Source organism: Mauremys mutica, chromosome 24, assembly GCF_020497125.1.
Source record: "Mauremys mutica isolate MM-2020 ecotype Southern chromosome 24, ASM2049712v1, whole genome shotgun sequence".
Taxonomy (NCBI): Eukaryota; Metazoa; Chordata; order Testudines; family Geoemydidae; genus Mauremys; species Mauremys mutica.
The window spans coordinates 8,489,294-8,514,214 of record NC_059095.1 but is presented as its reverse complement, the minus strand read 5'-3'; the positions used below and the strand labels follow the sequence as shown (position 1 = coordinate 8,514,214).

Sequence of the window (24,921 nt, the reverse complement as noted above, 5' to 3'; positions counted from 1 at the left end):
AGGGCACGTACTTGCAGTAGGACAGGCACAGGTAGAGCCTCCCCCATTGGCAGAGACTAAATCGTGAGTGGGCCACGAGGACTAGGTGACCCCTCCCGTTCTAGGGGAAGGATCCATCGGCTGAGTGCGGATGGGAAGCTTGCAATGACCCAGTCCATGCTAGATGGCTGGAGGAGCGCAGGTCCAACCTTTCACAAGTAATTCCACCTGGAAACCGCGCACCCGTGTGGTTTCCTCCCGTTGCACCAGGCTCGGGTTTAGCTGCATCATCTTCTTCGAGTTTTTGCCTCGCAGGACAACACTATGTCCTGCTAAGCGCAGACACACAGCGAGTGCCCAGACATTGATCTTCACGCCGTTTGCCACCTGATGTGCAGAGCTCAATCCATTTTCAGGCTGCATGGAGCCACTTCTCCCCTGCCTGCCTGACCTCCCCACCAAACCCAGTAGCAGCGGATGGGGATGCATCTGTAACGAGGCTTCTACCCACATAGCCCTCTCCTGTTCTTCACACGGCTCCTCCACGGAGCAGAAGGCTTCCTTCACTCCTTCCTCAGCCCCTAGGGACGGCAGTGGTCTAAGCTGGCTCAACTCTTTCTCAGCTGTTCCAGGGACACCAACCTGCTCCTACAGTCCCAGACTGATAGGAGAAGAAAACAGATTCATGGTACTTGGGCTGCACCACTGGGTGTTCGACGCACCTTAGGGATCTGGCCAAGTCTTGCTCAGAGCACTGGATCTGATGCACATCCAAGAGCACTGGTTAGACTCTTGGGAGCGAATTCCAGACACAGCCCCTGCTGCTAGACAATCCAGAGGAGTAGCTACAATTCCCAGCAATGGGAGTGTTTGTTCCATTCTAGGTATTTTAGGTACTTATTTGGTCCCCGTTCCCACAGTACGAGCGCTTCACGATCCATAATGTATTTATCCATCCCAACACCCCTGTGGGTGATTCACTCCCCCCCTCCGTGCCTCAGTTTCCCCTTCCACCTGCAGGGTAGGGCAGGGCTGTAATCCACAATGGACTGGGGGAGGGGAACTGAGGCAAAGAAAAATAAAATGACTCGCCCAAGGTCCCAGAGGAAGTCTCTGGAAGAGCAGGCTCCTGAACACAAGTCTCAAGGCAATGCCCTAACCACTGGACCATACTTCCACTCCAGGAACAGGAAAGTAAAGCACATGGCTGCTTCCTTTGCCTGCCTGGACAGGCAGCCTAAACCGCAGCAGGACTGAAATCCGCACCAAAGCCCAGCGTCCCGAGGGAGGAACCTTGCAATCGGAGATGGCAAGAACCGTCCATAGAAACAGAAACCCGAAGAGCCAGCAGAGCTGCGATCACCTTCCCCGGATTAATACCTTATGTGCAACTCTGGCATTGCTCCAACCACCTGGTTTCTTCCCCCCCTGTCTCTCTAATAAAATCAAGATTTCAGGAGATATTTTTAAGCTATTGATCAGCGACGCCTGTTGAATCTATTAAACTGGAGGCCTGAAGAACAGGAATGCTCTGATGGAAATGGACACACTGCCTGCAGTGTAGTTTAATACAGTGATTCTCAACCAGGGATACATGTACCCCTCGGGGTACTCAGCACTCTTCCAGGGGGTCCATCAGCTCATCTAGGTATTTGCCTAGTTTACAACAGGCTACATAAAAAGCACTAGCGAAGGCAGTACAGACTAAAATGTCCTACGACAATGACTTTATACTGCTCTATATACTATACACTGAAACATAAGTACAATATTTATATTCCAATTGATTTATTTTATTGTATGGTAACCATGAGAAAGCCAGCAATTTTTCAGTAACAGTGCGCTGTGACACTTGTGTATTGTGATGTCTGATTTTGTGAGCAAGTGATTTTGAAGTGAGTGAAACTTGGGGTACGCGCTCAGACTCCTGAAAGGGGGACCATAGTCTGGAAAAGTTGAGAGCCCCATGCCTAGCAGGTGGGGCACTGGACTGGGATGTAGGAGACTCGCCTTCTACTTCCAGCGCTGCCACTGACCTGGTGGGTGACCTTGGGTAATTCCCTTTCCCTCTCTGTGACTCAGTTTCCCCTCCCACCGTGTCCATTTAGACTGTCAGCTCTTTGGGGGCAGGGACTGTCTCACTCTGTTTGTACAGCCCCTAGCACAGTGGCGTTCCAACCCTGGCCAGGCCTCCCAGATGCTCCTGTAATCCAAATAAGTAATAATAATAGCAGTGAGCCCTGCTCAAGTTCGCAGCTTGTTGCTTAAACAGCTCATGTTTCTATTCCACCCTCTGGATCGCTCCCGCTGAGATAAATCATAAATGATATTCCAGATGATGATATGCAAGCTCTGGGAACGGGGCCATCCTCCATCGGTTCTGCTTAACAGCCAAGGAACAAGATGCTGACACAGTAAGACAAGCAGGAGCCCCCGTGGAATACGTCAATATTCCACATGTCACCGTAACGCTCATTTTGAGAGAATTCTGCACCCTCGGGATAATCCCCCAGCGCTGTCAGCAACGCAATCTCCACACCAAGGAGACGGCATGGGCACAAGGTCAATTTGCCTTTAGACACCTTGTTAAATTTTACCAACCCTCTTCAGCTAAGTGCTCTCAGATGTCACGCTGGGAAAGATGAATAACGCACGAGGCCCCCGCCCCCGAGATCACCTCCAGGAAGGATGGAATCCACAGCCCAACCTCAGTCAGCGCAAAGAGCAGCCAAAATCAGAGAACCGTGGAATTTAACTGGATTTCCCGGAACCTGGCAAGACCTCAAGGGGCGGTTTGATGGACACATGCCAGAGAAGGTTTCGTACACAGGCCACCTGCTAATGAAAATGGCAGGGTCTATCTTCGAAACATCTCTTTCTGTGCAGGAAAAGGACCAAAGAATTTGGGGGGAGCCTTTGTGGGAGGAGGGCCTGAAGCCCCCGACTCATCTGGTGAGCAGAAGAAAGAGCTAAGGCAGTGGTCATGCCCCTCCTTATCCTTCCGGGCCCCCTCTCCACCCCACAGCTGGGGCTGGGAGCAGGGCTGCTGCTCCAGGGGGAGGAGGTGTGGACAGGATTAAGAGGGCTGCAGCGGGGGGGGCAGTGTTGGGCTGGGAGCGAGGCTGGAGCCACGGCCCGGGAGAGGCCGGGGGTGGGGGGGTGGGAGCGGAGCTGCAGCTGGGCGCCGGGATCACAGCCAGGTGCGGCTCCACTCCCGGCCCCCACCGGCCCAAGAACTGCACCTAGTTTGCATGTATATTTACAGAATATTAAAAGAAATGAGCCCAACATTCAGTGTAACTCCCTTAATAGCAATTACAGATGGACTGAGGGCACCAGGACGACAGCTGTTCCGCTACAGCCCTGCCTGCTGCTGCAAGGCCAAGGGGGGACCGCGAGCTGCGTTTCAATACTGTGGGGCCACATGCAGATTGCACACCAGACTCGGAGGAGTCCTGTCCCCCAGCCATCCCTGTCTAGCTGTGGGCGTATGGCCAGCTTCCTTGCTGTAGCTAACAATTTGCATCTCAGAGGATCTCCAATTGCTTTACAAACTTCCCTGTAGGGTCACGTCATCCCTGGTAGGAAGGAAAGGGCTGTGCAAGTGTAGGGATTGCTGAACTGCAGCCACCTCTGGGGTGGAGCCCAGCAGCGGTTTAACAGAGCACAGTAACGCCCCCGGCAGCTTAGGATAGGAAGTGAAGAATAGAACACCCAGTAGAAACGGCAGGAGAGAAATGGGGAAGGCAGAATAACTACCAGAGAGGAGCGTCAGGTCACAGGAGTTAACGCCAACTCTTACACCAAGTACCACGAGATCTTTAAGTGACAATAGCCAGGGACTGAAGTGTACGTCTGGTCCAACACATACAGTCTTTGTCAAGTTGTATTTTTATACAGCAACTCCTACAGTAACCCCTGCTGTGGTTTAGTCATTGGGATGTATTGGAGGTTGTGGATACAGCATGTTCTCGGACATTTCGAATTCCGACCAGGAGTCGGAGACTGGAAACTGGCTCCTAGTTTCTGCATCCTAACCCAGACTCTGCCACGTGGCTCAGAACAGCCTGCGCTGGAAACCTGGCAGGAATATAAATACTGAGAATTTACCCTCAGCCAGTCACCTGCACCCCCAACCTTTTACCACTAAGCCACAGATGGTTGCAAGTAAACTCAGCTACCATGGAGTAAGCCAGTCCCCAGTGGCAGGCTTGAGTAGGGGAATGGAGTCAGCTGGGACCACACAGCTTGCCTTCCCTACAGCCTGCCGTCGATCAGAAAAACGATCACACCATATGTAAGGAGGAGGAGGCCGATGACCACAAAGCAAATCTCTGCCAGGTCGCTTATCAGCCAGTTGCAATTACCATCTGTTTACCTTAGCAGAGGCCAGGCTGCATTAAAAGGGCAATTGCTGCATCTCATTATGTCAACAAAGGCGTCTGCCCCTATTGCGCTCTGGTGACCGAATCCCGCTACCAGGCCGTACTCAAAGAAGAGACGTCCCTGCTTGTGGCGCATATTAGCGATCACACAGAGCCATGTCAAACAGAGTCCGGCTGAATCCCTCTTGCTGCTGGACAGCAGCTGCCCTTTTGCTGCGAGGAACCTCAGCCAGTAAGTCTGCAAGGCCTGCAGAGTAACACGCAGCTAGACTGCAAGTGTTCCCAGGGGCCCAGAGCGGACCTGCGAGGGCCTTAGCCAGCGAGAACGCAGACTTAGCAAAACAAACGGAGGCAAGTCAGGCTCTTCCATTGACCTGATCTGATCTGACCTGACCTGCTGATGTCAATGATTGGATTTAATGCCACGCAGCAGGGAGGGAGGGTTAGTAGGGAAAGGACAACAGGGAGATACGCCAGGCTCTGCCACTGGCATGGAGGAGCCCATGGCAAGTCTCAGAGGGTAACATTTTCAAAAAGTGCCTCTTGACTTAAAAGCCTGTGTCCCCTTTTCTAAAGCGGCGCCCGAGCCCCACTGGCTTTCAACGGGACTTCAAACCTGTTACCCACACTTCTCTGCATCTGTGTTTGCCCACCTGTAAACCGGGAAATAAGCGTCACCCCGCCCGCAAGATGTGCGCACGCATAACCGCGAGATCTTCGGGGGAACGGCCCACAGGACGTGCACAGACACGTGCCCGCTTCCCGATTACAGCAAGGCTGCGCTTCTCATGCCGGGAGCAGCGCAGGATTTGGGGGTCAGCTCACCGGTGCCGTCGCCTGGCTAAGCGCTGCTCAAGGACGACTCCATTAGCTCCTGCTGCGCCTCCCACGACAAGCCAGAGCTTGTAGCCCTTAGGGCAGATCTGCCAGAGAAGCCGAGGGAATTCTGCATTCCTTCCCCAAGCAACGCACACCAGACGGCAGGGGGTGGGTCAGCAGCCAGCTGCCCTCACGATGGACGAAGCAGCAGCAACTCACCCCTACTCCAGAAGCACCGCTGGGTAGCTGGAAACCAGCCCTCCCGCGACTGCCAATGCAGCTGTACAGACACTCAACACTGAAGTATATTTAATACTTACAAAAGGGTGTGTGTGATATTTCAAGGTATAAAAAGGACAGTAGGAAACGCGGCCCCGGCTAGCTGCTAAGACGAACGACCAACAGCAAAGATGTGTAAGTCAGGTGAGCAGCGACTCCACTCTTACTCTCTTGGCTGCTACGGGACTGTGGCCTGAGCCAGGACATTCCTGTTTCAGACCGTCACAGTGCTCCTCGCGTGCAGCGCCGAGCCCCGGGCATAGCCCGTCAGCCCCCTCTGCCGTGCCATTGTGGTGGGAGCAGGGCTCTTCCTTGGCTGGGCGCTGAGCGTCTGGGTCGAGTTTTAGGGCTGGTTCGGGCTTCACAAGCTCAGAACTCTCCACCACCGCCGGCCCCGTCCACTCAGGGATCTCCAGACCAAGCTGCTTCATCAGCTTGGTCATGACTTCATCCACGTAGCCGTGGATGCGCAGGTCGGCTTGCCGGTCCTAGGGCCAAGAGACAGGAAACAGGCTCAGGAAGCGGACGTCTCTCCAGCCTTAGCACTTACAGGTGCATCCAGAGGGCAGGAGCCTGTCAGCTCTACAACACAGGCCAAAATCCAGCCCGGCTCTGGAGCCACCAGCTCTGGATCACCACCCAACAGCTTTCTGGTGACCTCCTTTTATTAGAGACGCCCCAACTGCAGTCTGGGGGCCACAGGCCCCTAACACGCGGCTGCTCTCTCCCCGTTATGGCAGGCGGAGGACAAAGCTGACCAGCCTCAGGGGAATTCCAAACACCAAGCAATCTGAGGACTCTCTCAAGGGAGATCTGACCCCAATGATTTTGCTCTGGTTTTTAAGGGCTCTGTGCGCACGCATGAATTGGGCACGGTCCTGCAACTCCTAGCAATTTGCATCACACCTTGGATTAACTCTCCGCTCCACACTGGCCAGGCCACATCTGGGAGAGATTTCAAATCCGTCCCTACAGTTATCGCGATGCAGAAATAAGGGGTGAGCTGGCGGTGGAAGGAGGCAGGATTCTTCCTCCTGGAGTTTGAGAGACAGGTATCTGTGTGGATTTCAGAAATACACCCCTGGGACGTGCTCAGTGAGAATCACCCTCAAGACAGCTAGAAATGTAGAGCCTTTCGGCCAGGATGTGACAAGGTCCAGAAGCGACACTGCCTGGGCGGGGGCCCCAACAGCACAGGGTAACCCCATTAACACATGGTGGTCTCCAGGCAGGCCGCTGTCACAAACATCCTCATGTCTCTGATCAGGAGGGAAGTGAACGGCAGCACTACGGGCCTCTCTATTTGGGTGAGGGGGCTCTGAGGTGGGAAACGTGGAAATAGACCATTTGAATCACTACAGAAAGAGTTCTGTAGGGAAGACTCCTGCACTATCTGGGACAGGGACTAGATGACCCGAATGGTTTTTTCCCCCCCACCTCTGACCTTGATACACTTTGAGGGTCTTAGAAACAAACTGCCTTGGTTATGTAACAGGATTCTAACGATTCGGGTATTCGAGGGAGGTCAGAACAGACATAAAACTGGTCAAAGTCTATAGTCTCACAGCAAGGACTTAACGGGGGGTTAATTAACACTCAGGATTCCAATTCACCTGGGGATACGTGAGGGGTTTTGATCCCACCGGAAGGGTTATTTTTAATCGACGATCTAAGGTCTTTAGCGATGGGGACCCAGCACGTTTATTTACTAAACTAGGTTGATTTCTTCTAGCCGGCACTGTAAGCGGGCGGCCTGGCTCCTGGACTGACCCACTTTCACAGGAGTCAATCAAGCACCCACAAGTGCTGGGTGCTACGGCTGGAATAAAACCAAGGCCTGTCGGACTGTAGCTGGGCAGCTCTGAGCTCAAGGCGCCAGTCAAAGCATTTGAACTCACGTGCTTCGTTGCTTGCAGATTTACTATGACCAGCTTCCCTCCTTTCCTTTTAGTGAGCAGGGGGAGATTGCCACTGGGTTTGATCTGAAGAGAGGTCCCCAGAGTGACTGACAGGTCAGCTTTCCTGCAGGCGGGAAAAAAAACCCAGCGAGAACTCTTGGAAGGGAACAGAGCCCGTCTCAATGACTGAACCCCCTCCTCTAAGAAGACAGAAGGCCAGTCTCCCACCAGGTCTTACTGCCCCTCTGACGAGCCATAAGTGTCATAAGAAACTGCAGCTCAGCTTAGGTTCAGAATTGGAACCTGTGAAATCAGGGAACAAAACCCCATTGGAAATGATGCGCAACAGACTCTGCTTCAGACTGGCAGCTCTTGTGGGCAGGGACTCTCTCGCTTCTCTGTTTGTAAAGCATCAAGCACAGGGGTTCTCCAACTGGGCGGCGTGAGGTTATTACATGGGGGGGTCGCGAGCTGTCAGCCTCCACCCCAAACCCCGCTTTGCCTCCAGCTTTTAGAATGGTGTTAAACACATAAAAAAGTGTTTTTAATTGATAAGGGGGGTCGCACTCAGAGGCTCTCTGTGGGAAAGGGGTCACCAGCACAAAAGTTGGAGAACCCCTGGTCTAGCACAAGGGGATCCTGGTCACTACGCCAGTATAAATAATAACAACGAACCAGGCCTTGGAAAGTCTTGTCCACCCAGCCCCAGCAGCAACGATTAGACGTCCTTTCATTTCCTCACGCGAACTGTCCCTTTGTACTGTAAGATCTGTGAGGCAGGGACTTATTTACCTGGCACTAGTCACTTAATGTACATGGCTACGTCCTCTTAAGATGCTTGATCGATAATACGGAACGAGACCCAGGAAATATCCTTCCCTCTTGGGGAATACCACAAGCACCTGGGATCATCCAACCACCACCTCACTCACAAAAGCTGTTGGTTTCTGAATGTTGCATTTACCCCGCTATCTGCAAAGCCTTTTGATGACAGGCCAGGTACAATCTCTGTCTGCAGAGGAAAAGAGGATCTGCGTAGGGGATGCGCTCAATACACTTTATTCTTCTTTGACCCCTGGAATCCAATAGTAACACGCTTCCATTGCAATTTCTAACTCTGGCCAGCTACAATCATTCTTAAGGATTAGACAGGGTTAAAATCCTGGAACTAAAGGGCAGTGAACTGAGAAAGGCAGGTCAGATTCCAAGTATCTGAACAGCCTAATGCATCCCAGCAGATGGCAAGAAGCTTGGAGAGGTCTCAGAGCACCAGCTTTCATGCTGAACCAGTTATCGGGTGGTTTTACTGAAGTACCAGGTGTTAAACCACAGTGCTGTGGAAAGCAATACCTGCAGGCGTCGTCTGCTAGACTGAGGTCCCGATCAGGCAGAGAATCTTCCCAGTCTAAAATGGTGTCTATTAACTTTCCTCTGGGAAAAAAAAAATCCAACAGGAAACAGGGTTAGCTTTGCTCTCAGACAAGGGAAAAATCAGGGACCCAACTGCAGAGCTGCCGAGGAGAGACTGATCAAACAACACTGGGCCAATTTCATATTTACTGGCTCTTGATTTCCATATCCAATTAGCGACATGTGAAAGATGGACTTTCTGACTCCTGCCTGCACAAGTTCAGCAGGGGATCTGAGAGTCAGGCTGAGTTCAGCAACCAAGATTCTGTGGGGCAGATTCTGCCCTCAGTTACACCTGTGAAGCCCACAGGTCAGAATGCGGCTCTGCAACTGGAGCTCTGTTAACAATTCTGTGATGATGGGTGAGCTGGAATGGAGTCTGTGAGACTGACTTTCTGTTGCTCTGGACAATGTGCAGTCACTTAAATCAGTCCATACTGGTGCAAAGAGCTAAGTCAAAACGGTGGTATCCTACACCCAGTTTGCACTGGTGTAAATGACCCTAGGGGGTGCAGAGGCGGGGAGAATCGGGCCCTTTCTCTCTTGCCCAGACCTAGGTTCAGCTAACAGGAATGAGCAGCAATACGAAGTGCGTCACTGAAGATAGCAAGTGCATGTGAAATGCACACAGAGCAGATTGCGGATGCCAATTTCACAGAGCCGCCTTTCCAGCCATGAGCCCAGGTTACAATGAAAAACCCCCTTGCAAAGAATCTCCCCCTTAAAGCTGAACAACTGAAAACAAAGCTCCTTGTTAAATATAACTAATGCAGGCAGCAACAAGGCAGAGTGGAATCAAACACACTGCTGCAGGAGAGAGAATGCCCCTCTCAACACAGCAATCACACAGGGCAGCGCACTCCAGCCACAATGGACCCGCATGCAGCCAGTATTCAGGGAGCAACAGAAGGGGGAGATTTTCAGAGGGCACCTAGGAACCCAACTCCCATTGACAGATGATTGGGTGCCAAGCTCCCATTTGTACCTTCGAAGATCTCCTGCACGGTCTCTGCTTTTCACAGGAGAGAGTTTAACAGACTGAACCGGACCCGAGGGGGCTGGAGTGTAGGAACTCACCCACTCCTAACACAGAGACACACACGTGAGCCGCTGGCCCTTAGAGGAGCCCTCCAGGTACGCTTGGACTGCGCCACGTGGTAAAAACCGAAGCCACACCCAACCAGGAAATGGCGGAGTCCAGGAGTTGCACAATTGGTATGTTTCTGCAGGACGTAACTCTGCCCTTCCCTTCCCCCGAGGCTGTCGTTACGATACGTACCGGCAGGCACGAAGGCCTCTTGCTTTGGAGACGCTGCACAGCCTGCCTGTCGGCTTGAGGCCCATGCTGCCCACGACGGCGTCCCGCACGTACTGCCTTCATATGCAATGAGAAAGGAGGCGATTCAGAGCGCGAGACAAAAAACGAGTCTGTTCACAGCAATTAGCAAGTGTGTAGATAAGAAAGATGCTAGAATGCACCAGCCAGGTTCTAGACCAGGGATCGGCAACCTTTGGCACACGTCCCATCAGGGAAATCTACTGGCAGGCCAGGACGGTTTGTTTACCTGCAGCATCCGCAGGTTCGGCCGATCGCAGCTCCCACTGGCTGCGGTTCGCTGTTCCAGGCCAATGGGGGCTCCGGCAAGCGGCATGAGCCGAGGGATGTGCCTGCCGCCACTTCTCGCAGCCCCCGTTGCCCTGGAATGGCAAACTGCAGCCAGTGGGAGCCGCCATTTGCCAAACCTGCGGACACTGCAGGTAAACAAATGGTCCCGGCCCGCCAGCGGATTTCCCATATGGGCCGCGTGCCAAAGGTTGCCAATCCCTGTTCTAGACCATGCGACTGAGTAATGGGAAGGAAGATATAAAGGCAGAGAACACACTGAGAATCATAAAAACAATGAGGAGTCCAGTGGCACCTTAAAGACTAACAGATTTATTTGGGCATAAGCTTTAGTGGGTAAAAAACCCACTTCTTCAGATGCATGGAGTGAAAATTACAGATACAGGCATAAATATACTGCCCCAAAATATACAGGCATAAATATACTGAGAATCATGCCCCTTTGGTGCTAAGAGAAGCTGGAGACGAACATTTTGGCCAAATCCATCCCCAGTGTAACTAGTGAAGTGAACAGTTACATCAGGGATCAATTTGTCCCTACACCATAGTTCTACCCGTGGCAATCTCCCTCTCCAGGAGTTCAGAGCAATAACTTCAGAATTTAGGATTTATACTTCCTAGAATCAAAAGGCAAAATCCAGACTGCTGTGACCTCTTATTTGGCAAACATGTACAAGACCTCGCCACGTGGAGAGACCACTGATATTTAAACTGGGCATGACCAATATGATGAACAGATTACAGGAGCTGTGAGGATCTTCTATGGGGGCACGAGTTAACGTTCTCACACTTAGTGACAAGATTTAAGTGTTTATTCAGGATTTGTATGGAACAGATTTGCTCATATCGCATGTTCTAAGCTCTCTGCATCGTGGGCTTATCTGCCAGAGGCTCATGCGGTGATCAAACTTGACTCACGCTAGAACAAACAGTTACATAACGGAATCCAGAACTGCAGCGACCATCTGTACCCCAAAGACACACCCAAGGGGCACAATGCCTCTCAGCAGCACGGCAGTGGAGAGATTCACTCACGCTGCCTTTTTACAAACGAGTGTGTCTTGACCGGCAGGGATGACGTACTTGCCGCATTTCACACATTCCTCCACAAACATGTTCCCGTGCAGCTCGGCCAGCTTGTCCCTGCAGAAGAAACAGCAAAGATTAACAGAAACCCGGAGGCAACGCTGCCCCTTGGTGACTCAGGCTGCTCAAGAGACTTTTATTTACAGCTGTTGTGGCTGCATCAGGCCCACCTGGTCTCTAGTTAAGGTTTTGACAATGTCTAACTCGGACGAAAGGGGTTGTTCTGGATGAAACACTCGATGCTGGCAGGGATCGGGCCACGGGGCCCAAAGGTTTCTGTGATGGCATCGCCATAGGTTGAGTCACCCTAAAGGTGAGCCATCTCCTACTGGCACCCTCGGCATTGCTGCCAGTTTCCCACAGCTCCCCAAAACCAAAAACCCCCAAGCCTAATCCAACGCAGCTGATGGGATTCCCTTTGTTAGTGTATTAATGCCTAATAAAGAATAATGGGTCTTTTTATGTATGTTTTTGTATTGTGGTAGCGTGTAGGAGCCCCAGTCCTAGATCAGGCCCGCACTGTGCTAGGTGATGTACAAACGGAACAGAGAGAGACTGTCCTGGCCCTGAGGAGCTCACAATCTAAGTAGGCTCAGAGGAAAAGCCAACAATTCTGTAAGTTAAACACGACAACAGAGTTCCCACGCTAGCAGCTACCGTAATACAACTAATAGCAGCCCCAACCAAAATCGGGGTGCTCTGTGCATGCATCTAGTGAGAGAGCCCCTGCCCCAAACATTTACCATCCAAATAGACAAGACAAAGGATGAGAGGGGGAAACAGGCGATGAGAGGGGACGCGACTTCCCCAAGATCACAGTAAGTAACTAGCAGAGCCAGTAACACAACCCTGGTTTCCTGCCTTCCAGTGCAGTGTCCTATCCACTTGGGGGCTCCCAAGCCGTGGGACACGTACCACTCGTATTACCCGGGCTCGACATTCCAGCCATTCACTTCCCAGGTTTTTGAGAAGGTGGCACACGAACCAGTGACGACAGGGAGCCACTGCACAAGACCATCCCGCATCTAACAAGTTAGGCCTCCTGCCCTTGGGTACGCGGCCTCCGACACAGAGGATGCACCTTTACCCACCTGCTTGCTCTTTCAGCACCTAGCCCAGGATGAAGTTTCACCCAAACCAAGCCAAATGCACCAAGACATACCTGACTAATGCTAAAAGCAGGCCTTCAAAAAATCAAATAAAAGACAACGTCTGGAACTGAACTGGTTTCCATGATTACACTGCCACCATTTCGATGTAACAACCTGTGGCACAGCATCGCACCCCACACCAGAGGTACAACTTTCACTGTGAAATCCTAGAGGAGAAGGGAGGAGGAGTTTCAGATTGTATACACAAGGGGGGGGGGCAACCTGAGCCTGAGAAGGAGCCAGAATTTACCAATGTCAGCAGGCCCCCCCTCAGCTCCCCCACCCTGCTCCTAGCACCTCCCGTCCACAATCAGCACCTCCCTCTCCCTCCCTACACCTCCTGATCAGCTGTTTCGTGACATGCAGGAGGCTCCGGAGGGGAGATGGGATTTTTAAAAAATTATTACTATTTTGTCCTTGCGGGGTTCCACTTCTTTGGTGTTAATGACATCAAGAGATTTGCATGGAGACTGCGACGGTAGCGTCAACCTGATCTGTCAAGTACCTCGGAAACCACCTTCAAGTGCTTCTGTAAGATCAGTGCCTCTTTGTAAAGTCCTTTGTTGTGGAAAGTGCATGATTTGTTTTGATCAAAGTTCCCCTTGTGCTCAGTACAACTTTCAACAGCTGCTCGCTGGATGCAGATGTGAAGACAGAGCCTCCCTGAGTTCGGCAGACAGCCGCTGGAAGCTGGGGACAGCAACCACAAGGCTGACTGCAGAATTTCAATAATTCTTCTGCCAGCACAACGTACGCAGTTAGGCTCCGGTTCAACAAAGCACTTATGTGTATGCTTAAGTCACATTGACTTAAGTGCTTTGCTGAATCAGGGTCTTAGTGAGGTTTACATGAGCTTGTAACAGGGGGACAATCCCCTTAAGGGTAGCAGGGACAAGGAGGTTAGTCAACACCTGTTTTGTGATGTGTCCCTTTAAGGTTCCTGGGATTTTTAGAGTGGACGAAGTGCAGGAGATGGGAGAGAGGAGGATGGTCCCAGAGGAATAGTTAATACTTGGGGAAAACCCAGGCTATTGTTTCTTTAAGGGCCTACTCTTCTTCCACTTAGAGATCCCAGAAAACAGGGGTTGACTGACTCCTAGTTTCTATAGTCAAGCTGTTACAACCTTCCACGCCCATATGAGTAGTAGTTTAGGATGACTGCTCCAGAGATATCACCTTTTCCCCCACTTAATTATCATTGTCTGGTCAAAGGCAAAGGCCTCTGTCATACTTTTCTCTGTATTCTTGGATAGGATCTTCAGCAACTTGGAAACAATATTCTTTTGAGGAGGAGGAGGAGTGGTTCCCATATGAAAGGCAGGAATATTAAGTAGAACATATGGATGCATCTAGCTACGTTTAGGTCATTTCTCATATTAAACCATCCTGAATTAAATGGCAATGTTAATTCTTGTGCTTCTTCCTGTAATTTTTCTCGTTTCTTCGTTTACAATATCTAACCGTGGGCCTGGGCATTTAAGTCTGTCTGAAAAAGAATATCCAGGGCAAACTGCTTCAATACTTTCTTCAAATTGCTCGGTTTTTGCTACATGGTGAAATTAGACTAAGAGAAGGCTGCAACCCTTGTCAAGTTAAGTCTTTGCCTTTCAGTTGTTTTCACGGCATAGCTACTGTTTGATCCTTGCCATTTCTGGTGACGATGAACAGAGATTGCTCCTGAATGAAACCGATGGAAAGCCCAGCACTGGGACAAGAAAAGCATCTCACGTGCAGGCTCAAACTCAACATTTTGCTTTTCCGCTTCAATGAGCAAAATTTCATTCAATAACCTTTGATCTTGAAGGAAAAACAAACAGATTTCCTGCACTCCAAGATGAGCGTGGATGCTTTCTGCTGATCAACGCTAGGCAGCGTGAATATTGTCAGTTAGACAGAATCGTTTTCTACCACTTCCTTCAATCTACCCATTTTTGGTCAGAAGTTCACACATTGATATTTGGCAATTAGTGAGCATTTGCCATATTGATCAGTAGCTTTGACATTTACTTTAGCTAGGAGGAGAAACTGCCACCTTCCAAATTCAATACTGAAGCCTAAAAATAGGTTGAGCCAACTAGCTTTATACAGGACCACATCGCTGGTTGTGTCCATGTAATCTAGATTCTAGCAAACCAAGTCCTAACATTTCACAGGTTCACACATTCCCCTAACATGCAAAGACAGTTACCATCACCCACCCCTCAATAACCAGCGGTTTAATGTTTTCCCCTTCTGCTCTGGGCCTTTTTAGGCAGTTCGGTTGCTCTCCTATTGTTTCAATCACGTCCTTGTTACCATTTTAGACCTGTTAAACTTTTCATTCATAGATTGAAATGAGAGTCTAGTATTTCTCATACAAAAAGAAACTTCTTTCAACCACGTTTTCGTATCAGTACTTAAGAGAGACACGCAGGCCTCGCCCACCCACAGAAACTGCACCAGTTAAATGAAGCCAGTTCCCAAAAAACCCCACACCTTCAATTTAACTGCTGCAAGTGTGTGTACACACCAGGCCACAGAAATAAAAAAAACAAATAAAAAAAGAGAGCGACCAGAGGGACCAAATGGGACAGCCCAGTGGTTCTCAAACTGTGGGTCATGACCCCATTTTAATGGGGTCACCAGAGCCAGTGTTAGACTTGGTGAAGCCCGAGTCCCACGGCTGAAGTTGAAGCCCGAGGGCTTCAGTCCTGGGTGGTGGGGCTCAGGTTACAGGCTGCCTGCCTGGGGCTGAAGTCCTCGGGCTTTGGCCCCCTCTGCCTGGGGCAGGGGTCGTGTAGTAATTTTTGTTCTCAGAAGGGGGTTGCGGTGCAATGAAGTTTGAGAACCCCTGGGACAGCCCATGGTCACAGCTCTCATTAGAACGTTCCTGAGGTGTGAAGATGGCTCCCCCACATTCAAAAGAAAATGCATCAGATTAATAGAGAACAGTGTTTTTTCTAATCACTCCCGTCTGACTTTGTCAAAGGGCCGTTTGTATTGCTAAGAAAACAAATTAAGCTCTGAGCTATCTCATGGGATGAGAACACAAACAAATATCTCCTCGAGCCGGACAGCTACTAGATTTGCTCCTTAGCTAACACCATGTCATGCTGTTTGTAACATGCGCCTTCTCTAAGGAAGCAAGTTCCCATTCACACACCCTCCTCACCCCTTCCTTTATATTTTCTTTCTTGAATTAAATTTGCATTCTCATCTACCAGCCTGATTCAAGCACTCCAGCACACACGGCAAATAACCCATTTGTTTGAAGTGCTAGAAATGTTCTGTCTGGGGCATTTTTATTGTAGATTAAAGTTTCTGTCGAAGGAAGAAGCTGCCTTTTCCAGACTGAGCTAATGGAAAGGCAGGTTCCTTTGAGGACGTCTTTGAAGCTGTCTTTACCTGACTAAGTGCAGTTCGGTCTCTACCGCCAGACACATGGGGATTGGAGAGCCTGCATCCATGCGTCAATCAAGTGCACAGCTCGCAGCTGGGGGCACAATGCCGTGCCGTTTTGGACTTTATTATAACGAGGATGCAGGAAGAGACGCAAACAAATCAAGTAAACCACAGCGCTGCTAAAACGAAGATTAACCTGAAACCCAGGACCATCTCCCCCTTGTGCCCTTTCGAAAGTGTTACAGATCTATGCGGCAAAGCATCATTTAAAGGCACTTCAGTGAGAAAACCTTTACTGGTGCCTGACTGGGTCTGAAGAGATGGAGCAGGGATGGAGTTTATTAACCTTATCTGACAAAACCCATTTTACCTAAAACAAAAACGCCTGCAAAATGCACGACTTGGAGAGGAACCACATGAGCAGCTGTGCTTGCACAGAGCAGTGAATGGGTTAAGACAGCCAAGTTAACCTTTGAAATGAGCTCGATGTCCTTAGTCCAGGTCCAGGTGCCAACAAAAGGCCACAAACTGCATCCTCGTTGGCAGTTTTCATAAAGAAGCCAAGGCCTGAATAGGCTACAGAGACCAAATTCCCCTGTCTCCAATTAGTCCCTCTAGATTAGCACTGAGGTGCATGGACAGGATGGCCTGGGGGAAGGTTGCTGGATCTGAGCTGCAAGAGGGCACTTCAGTCCCCAAGACAAACAATCCAGCACTTGTCACAAGCATCACGTTCTCTGTGTCAGCACCGTACTAGTAAAGGGAAGCTGACCTTGCTCTAATCAGAAGCACAGACATGGCAACCTAAGAGGTATGGTAGCCAATATGCGGTCTAAGGAATGTTACGACGCAGCCCTCAGTTATCCTCCTTTTGAACAGAGATGCAGCCCACAGAGACTACAAATCCCAGCATGCAGTGTTCCATCCAGACCACCACATGCTGGGATCTGTAGCCTTGACGGGCCGCACCTGCCTCTATGGGGTGGTTGCACTTTGTTCCCATGAGCACACAAATTCGGCTCTTGTAACGCAGGCCACGGAGCCATCAGCTGAACAGACTTTCTACCCCAAGACACCTCCCTACAGACACAATGTAATTCCATACAGCCCCTTGCACACTAACAGCGCTCTGTAAATATTAGTACAATTTAGATCAGCTTGTGACCAAATGGAAGTTTTCCCATTTTCACATGAAAGGGTCCTACTGACACACACAGAGTAGAACTAGCCGGCTAAGATGACAGCTCCTACAAGCCCACAAGAGGAAGGCGATGGCAGAGTGGACTGATGTAACCTTTCCACAAATTCAGTCCTTACAGACACAGTCAATCATGATGCTTGCCATGGCAATCGATACCGGCTGCTTTATATAAGCCAACGTCTGCCCTTTAACAGAGGGGGTGCTAGATCTTGGAGGGCATTCAAATCCATTTGTATTGAGTTCCAGCACAGCTTTGGGAAGTAGTCCTGGAACTATATGGGTCATTGCCCTTAAACAAACTTCTCCCCCCCCTTTAGAAATAGCAACACAGGAAGAATTGGGTTTAGCTTGGTCCATGGTACTACCACAAGAGCACGTTTGTACTAAAACAGCTGTTAGCCCAACCACACACTCACTACAGCAGTGGGGCTAACAGCTGTTTTAGTACAAACATGATTAAGAAGCCATGTTGCTTCTAAAGCTGAAGGGGTTCGGGCCGAGGCATTGCTGTCATCTCAGGGGCGCACGGAAGCGTTAATACCTATTTCGTTACAAGCATTAGCAGGGATTTGTGCGGCAGCCACACGCGCACAAAATCCTGCAAAGCTGCACTCGATAAAAAGCAACAACGCGGCAGGCTCTGATGCCTGTTACAGGGCCCTGCCGGGTAGATGGGTAAGGGAGGTGCCGTACCGTGGGAATCCAGAACGCACATGCAGGCCATCCACGTTTTGGCTGACCAGGAACTTCAAGATGCCGACTCTCTGCAGCTCCAGCAGCGCCATGTGGGTCTTGGAAGGCCTCGCGTTCTCAAAGGTCGTGTCAAACTTGGGGGACAATCCCCGCTCCTCCATAGTCCACACGCCATTGGGCCCCCTGTCGGGGAGGGAAAGAAGTCAAGTTATAACTGGAGGCAGCAGTCAGCAGACACCACGCTAGCCCTAATTAAGGGGGAGAGGGCAAAGTGAGTTGCTAAACGAAGGTGACCTGCTACCATGGCATTCCTGTCCTTGATGGAACAAGAACATGCCTGGGCCCTACAGCTGTAACCTCGGTGCTTAATTCAGTGCTACTGCGGGCAACGTTTTAAGCTGAAAAAGTAACGAGCAAGATGGAAATGAGAATGAGAACTTCTGCACTGACCCAAATCAAATTCGATACTGAAAGTACAGGCATGAAGAGCGGGCAGGACCGGAAGGAGAGCATCCAATGGAGGGCAAGGCTCAGTGGACCTAAAACCTGCAGGGGGGTGCTCAAAGCTGCCTGCAGACCACGGGGCATGATAGAGGTGCAATGGCATTGGGCTTAAATAGGAGCAGCCGGGGGAGGCATCACTGCCTGACATATCAGTAAGGGCACAATCTCTGCAAATGAGGAAGGAGGGACGCCTAGATGGGAAGGGAAGCCAGGGGCAGAGTCCACAGCCGTCTCATTTTGGCCAAATCCAGAGGCTTGCTCAGTGGTGGCACGAGGCACCCCACATGGAGTTCACATGTAACTTGCATGCTGAGGAGGGCTGTCGATTGTATCGATTGTAGCCGGAGGTTCAGCCAACAAGAGGCTGTAAGACAGTAGCTCCATCCCATGCACTTCATCTTCCCTCCACCTGCTAGTTTTCCTGCTAGGACTCTGCTGGTGTAGAAATTGCGCCTCATTTACTACTGTGCCACATACACTTATCCTTTAAGTGGCCTCTAGATTCAACCTCAAGAGTATCTCAGATTCAGTGATTGGGGAACGTGTGTGTGTCGGGGGCTGGGGGCACCGTGTGGTTAGCTGGACACAAATCAGAAATCAAGAGACCGAAGAGACCTATTAGGCCAGCTCTGGGACAGGATTATACTGTAGGGAATAATGCCCAATCTTAAATGAACTGAGCAATGGCACTTCCATTACTTCCCCTGAGAGACGAGTCCTCAGTCTGAGATCTTTCCATTAGCAAATGCTTCCTGATGCTGGGCCCGCTTGTATCCCATTACTCCTGGAGACATCCCCTTAAAACACTCTCCCCCCTCACTTTAACCTTTATACCCTTCAAATGGAACGCAGGCCAATGTGTGTTCTAGACTGTGCTACCTACCGGGTGACCTTGGGCAGGTCAGTGCACTTCTGTGCCTCAGTTTCCCCATATTTGAACATGGATAGTAATGCTCTCCTACCTCCTAGTAAGAGCACAAGTCTGCAGTCCAGAGGCGCCACCAAGGAGATTCTGGGCACCATTACATTACCACTTAGTAGGCTGTTCCAGAGGAACCCCATTCAGTTTAGACTCAGAATCCCCTCACTAGCAAGACAGGCTGACGGACGCCACAACTACTGAAAGTGAAAGTTACCAGCCAGGAACAAGCACGGTGGGGCCTTTTACTGTGCCAGAAAACAAAGTTTGCAGCCAAAAGCCTAACAGGAATTGCATTGCCCAGAGAGCCACCGTGCATACCCTGCGTCTGGGGCGGCTCAGACAGGTCTGCAGAGAAACAGCACCACCTGCTGTGTACGAGGAACAGGTGGGCCTGGAAAACAGAAGGAATCAAGCATTCTAAATGTAACTGACTCAAAGCCCTGACTTATAGATGGTCCATCTAGTCCAGTATACGGTGTCTGACAGGGATCAGCCTTAGGAACCCACGCAACAAGGCAATTTCGAGTGAGCCATCCCATGTCGTCCCCTCCCAGCTTCTGGCAGTTGGACGTTTAGGGATTCCTGGAGCATGGGATTGCGTCTCTGACCACCTTTGGCTAATAGCCATTGACTGACCTATCCTCTATGAACTCATCTTGTTCTGTTTTGAACCCAGTTATCCTTGTGGCCTTCACAAGATCCCCGGCAAGGAGTTCCACAGGTTGACTGTGCGCCGTGTAAAGTGCTTCCTTTTGTTTGTTTTAAACCTGCTGCCTAGTCATTTCATTGGGTGACCCCCGGTTCTTGTGTTATGTGAAGGGGTAACTAACCCTTCCCTATTCACTTTCTCCACAGCATTCATGATTTTATAGACACCCCTTTGGTCATCTTTTTTCTAAACTGAACGTCCCAGTCTTTTTAATCTCTCCTCATATGGAAGCTGTTCCATACCTCTAATTATTTTTGTTGCCCTTCTCTGTCCTTTCCCAATTCTACCCTTTGGTTTTTGGTGGTTTTTTTTTTTGGAGATGGGGCCACCAGAACCAGAATTCCAGGTGTGGACGTACCATGGATTTATATAGAGGCATTATGATATGTTCTGTCTTATTATCTGTCCCTTTCCTAATGGTTCCTAACATTCTATTACCTTTTTGACTGCCACGGCACACTGAGCAGATGTTTTGAGGGAACTATCCACGGTGACGCTAAGGTCTCATTTTTGAGTGGTAACGGTTAATTTAGACCTCATCATTATGTGTCTATATATTTGAGATTATGTTTTCCAACGTGCATTACTTTGCACTTATCACCATTGAATTTCATCGGCCGTTTTGTCACCCAGACAGCCAGTTCTGTGAGATCCTTTTTTAACTCTCTGCGGTCAGCTTTGGACTTAACTATCTTGAGAAATTTGGCATCAACCGCAAATTTTGCCACCTTGTGGTTTACCCTTTTTTCTAGATCATTTATGAATATGTTGAACTGCCCAGGTCCCAGTACAGACCCCGGTGGGGGGGCCACTATTTAGCTCTCTCCCCTGTGAAAACAGACAATTTATTCCTACCTTTTGTATCCTATCTTTGAATCAGTTACTGATCCAAGAGAGGCCCTTCCCTTTTATCTCATGAATCCCTATTTTGCTTAAGAGCCTTTGGTGAGGGACCATGTCAAAGGTTTCATGAAAGTCCAAGGACACTATATCGACTATCGGATCACCCTTGTCCACGTGGTTGACACCCACAAAGAATTCTAAGCGCCTTGTGAGGCATGATTTCCCTTTATAAAAGCAATGTTGATTCTTCCCCAACATATCGTGTTCATCTAGGTATCTGATAATTCTGCTCTTTATAATAATGTCACCCAATTTAGCTAGGACTGAAGTTAGGTTTACCAGCCCGTAATTGCGTGGATCACTTCTGGAGCCTGTTTTAAAAATTAGCATTACATTAACTACCCTCCGGTCATGTCACACCGAGGCTGATTTAAGCGTTAGGTTACATACCACAGTTAGCAGCTCTGCAATTTCATATCTGAGTTCCTTCAGAACTCTTGGGTGAATCCCATCTAGTCCTTGTGACTTATTACTGTTTAATTTATCAATTTGTTCCAAAACCTCCTCTACTGACACCTCAATCTGGGACAGTTCCTCAGATACATTGCCAAAAAAAGAAGAGTTTGGGTGTGAGGCTCTCCCCCTCATCCTCTGCAGTGAAAACTGATGCAAAAACTTTGTTTAGCTTCTCCGTAGCAACCTTGTCTTCCTTGAGTGCTCCTTTAGCCAATGGCCCCAGTCTTCCTGCTTCTGATGTTTTTTAAAAAAACCCTGCTGTTAGTTTTTGTGCCTTTTGCTGATTGCTCTTCAAATTCTTTCTTAGCCTGGCTAATTATACATTTACACTTGACTTGCCAGAGTTTATGCTCCTTGCTGTTTTCCTCAGTAGGGTTTGACTTCCGATTTTTAAAGGACGCCTGTTTGCATTCTAACTGCCTCTTTTACACTACTGTTTAGCCACGGTGGCATTTTTGTAGTCCTCAGTGTTTTGTTTTCATTTGGGTTATACATTAATTTGAGCCTCTAATATGGTGTTTTAAAATGCCATGCAGTTTGAAGGCATTTCACCTTTTCATTTCCATTCAACTAGCTTCCTCCATTTTTTCCCCTTTTTGAAGTTAAGTATTACTGGGGTTATTCTATATTGTTGTTACGTTATTAGCCAGCCCGCACAATTAAACTATAAAAAGAGGACACCACATACCCAGTACTGTCACTGCTTGGGTTGATGAAAGCTGGGGTGGGAGGCATAGCTCAGTGGTTTGAGCATTTGCCTGCTAAACCGAGGATTGTGAGTTCAATCCTTGAGAGCGCCATTTAGGGAACTGGGGTTTAAAAATAATAAAACAACTGTCTGGGAATCTGCCCTGCTTTGAGCAGGGGGTTAGATTAGATGATCTCCTGAGGTCCCTTCCAACCCTGATAGTCTATTCTATGATGCTTGCCTTGGAGAATCATCTCACTGACATCAGAGCCCACTGAATAGCAAGTTTTTGACTTTGAGAGCAAACTAGAACAGAGACTGTGGACAGAAAGGAGAGGAAACCTCTCACCTCTTTATCAGAGGGTCAGAAAAAAGGGAGTTTTCCCAAAGTAACAGTTATAAGGCACTAAAGAAATGGACTATTTTCCCTACAGCACTTAACACACGGGCTAACTGGCCAAGTATCAGGGATGGAGCTATAAGACAACTATTAATTTTTCATTAATTCGATTCACTATAAATAGCACAAATACCATCACTAACCCAGTAAAATAACACTTGCACGCCGACAGCATCTGTCCTCCAAGGATCTCCAAGCACATTATAAACATTAACCTTTTGCCAGACTCCTGTGAGCCAGACACATTTTCACAGGTGGGGGAAACTGAGGCACTGAAAGGCAAAGTGACTTGCCTACGGTGAGTCAGTGGCCGAGCCAGGAATAGAGCCCCCAAGTTCTAACTCAGCACGTCGCTCTGACCACTAGCCCACACTGCTTCAGCAATTACAGATTTCTTCAGGCAGTGCCCTTACCTGAAGTCAGGGATTCCGGAAGCCGTACTGATCCCGGCTCCTGTGTGAAACACTATATTGGAAGAACCCCTTATCAGGTCTGCTAATGCACACACTTTCCTCTCCAGCTCCTCTGGCGGGTCAAAAATCTGAGGGGAAAGAAAAATGGAAATGGAGAGCCAGAGAGATGTGTCCAGCACACAGGAAGGTGGATAAGCCCCTGTACCCAGGCCACCCCGCTAAACTGCACGGCACGCCGAGTACTAGATTACAAGTTGACTAAAGGGGGGAAAAAAATGTATTAGCACCACACGGAAATAAACCAGCGCTGGCTGCCAAACGTCATGGCCTGGCATGGGGGGACGGCAGCTAAGTGACCTCAGGATGTTCAGATTTAAACCTCAAATCTGCTTCCCTGCGGTGAGGAGTCAGTGCGATGAGGGAAAGCACCCCCGGGGGGGGGGAGGTGAGGGGAAACACCCCCGGGGGGGGGAGCGCAGGGCCTCATTGGGGGGAGGGAGGGGAAGCTCCCCCAGGGGGGAAGGAGGGAGGGGAGCCCAGGGCCCCATTGTGGGGGAGGGTGACCAGACAGCAAATGTGAAAAATCAGGACTGCTGGCGAGAGGGTAATAGCCTATATAAGAAAAAGTCCCAAACATTAGGACTGTTCCTATAAAATCAGGACATCTGGTCACCCCGGGGAGGGAGAGGGAGAGGGAGGGGAGCGCAGGGCCCCGTTGGGGGCGGAGAGGGGATGCACCCCCGGGGGGGGGGAGCGAAGCGCAGGGCCCTGGGGGGGGGAGGGGAAGCGCCCGCGGGGGGGGAGCGGAGGGGCGCGAATGGCCCCGGAGGGGGGCGGGGAAGCGCCGGGGGGGGGGGAGCGGAGGGGAGCGCAGGGCCCCGTTGGGGGGAGGGGAAGCGCCCCTGAGGGGGGAGGGGACGCGCCGGGGGGGGGAGCGGAGGGGAGCGCAGGGCCCCGTTGGGGGGAGGGGAAGCGCCGGGGGGGGGGGGAGCGGAGGGGAGCGCAGGGCCCCGTTGGGGGGAGGGGAAGCGCCCGGGGGGGGGGAGGGGACGCGCCCCGGGGGGGGGGGAGCGGCGCGCAGGGCCCCGTGGGGCGGCCGGGCAGCGCCGGGGGGGGGAGCGGAGCGCAGGGCCCCGGGGGGGGGGGGGGAAGCGCCCCCGGGGGGGGGGAGCGGAGCGCAGGGCCCCGGTGGGGGGAGGGGAAGCGCCCCGGGGGGGGAGCGGAGGGGAGCGCAGGGCCCCGTTGGGGGGAGGGGAAGCGCCCCCGGGGGGGGAGCGGAGCGCAGGGCCCCGTTGGGGGGAGGGGAAGCGCCCCCGGGGGGGGGGAGCGGAGCGCAGGGCCCCGTTGGGGGGAGGGGAAGCGCCCCCGGGGAGGGGGAGCGGAGCGCAGGGCCCCCGTTCCGGGGAGGCCCCCGATGCTGGGCGAGGGGACCCCCGAGGGCAGTGGGGGGTCCGGGGGGGGTCTGCTCCTTCGCTCTCACCTCGGGGAGGCCGCACTTGCCCTTGTCCGAGTAGGGGGAGAGCCCGGCCGCGTAGTTCACCGACATCGTCCCGCCGGCCCCGGGCCCGCTACCAATAAAGTTTTCCTTGTTGTCAATTCCTCTAGGGGAGGGGGAGGGCGGAAGCGGCCGGGCAGGGCAGATTGAAGCCACCGCCTGTCAAGCCGCATGCGCAGAGGTCTAAGGACAGCGCCGCCCAGCGCCATGTTAGCTCCTGGCAAGAACTGTCACCCCCAGTAGCATAGAGCCCGAGGGGGTGGGCTCTGCCTGCTGGCTCTGTGCCCCGGGCTCCGGGGGTGGGGTCACCAGATGTCCCCATTTTATAGGGACACTCCTGATATTTGGGGCTTTTTTATATACGGGCTCCTATTACCCCCCCACCCCCCCTCCCAATTTTTCACCCTTGCTGTCTGGTCAGCGTATCCGGGGGGGCTACTGGGAAAGGACAGGCCCCAGGGAACAGACCCTGCCCTCAGCACCACCGTCATCCCTTAGGGTTGAAAAATCACAAGTCAGGCCTCA

At 51.0% G+C, this 24,921-nt stretch overlaps 1 protein-coding gene across 2 annotated transcripts; it reads right to left on the bottom strand.

Annotated features, from left to right (window-relative positions):
- Positions 1-5,477: 5,477 nt before the first annotated feature.
- On the bottom strand, positions 5,478-24,512 carry SIRT6 (sirtuin 6). 2 transcript variants are annotated; one of them, XM_044999019.1, is made up of 9 exons: positions 24,382-24,486; positions 22,902-23,029; positions 17,907-18,089; positions 11,478-11,537; positions 10,050-10,145; positions 8,711-8,791; positions 7,361-7,484; positions 6,369-6,496; positions 5,763-5,950 (listed from the first exon to the last, which is right to left on the bottom strand). In XM_044999019.1, exons 1-9 carry the CDS (start codon positions 24,445-24,447, stop codon positions 5,902-5,904), a joined length of 915 nt encoding a protein of 304 aa, XP_044854954.1. In that variant the 5' UTR covers positions 24,448-24,486; the 3' UTR covers positions 5,763-5,901. The 2 variants fall into 2 exon arrangements, with proteins under 2 accessions (XP_044854953.1, XP_044854954.1); XM_044999018.1 differs by lacking the exon at positions 6,369-6,496 and having other exon boundaries at positions 5,478-5,950; positions 24,382-24,512.
- Positions 24,513-24,921: the final 409 nt, after the last annotated feature.

Coding starts and splice junctions, on each gene's coding strand:
- SIRT6 (XM_044999018.1), bottom strand. CDS start 24,447: ATGTCGGTGAACTACGCGGCCGGGCTCTCCCCCTACTCGGACAAGGGC. Junction 18,090..22,901: donor TCCGGAATCCCTGACTTCAG/GTAAGGGCACTG, acceptor CCTCCCCGACAG/GGGGCCCAATGGCGTGTGGA. Junction 7,485..8,710: donor CTAGCAGACGACGCCTGCAG/GTATTGCTTTCC, acceptor TCCCGCCTGCAG/GAAAGCTGACCTGTCAGTCA.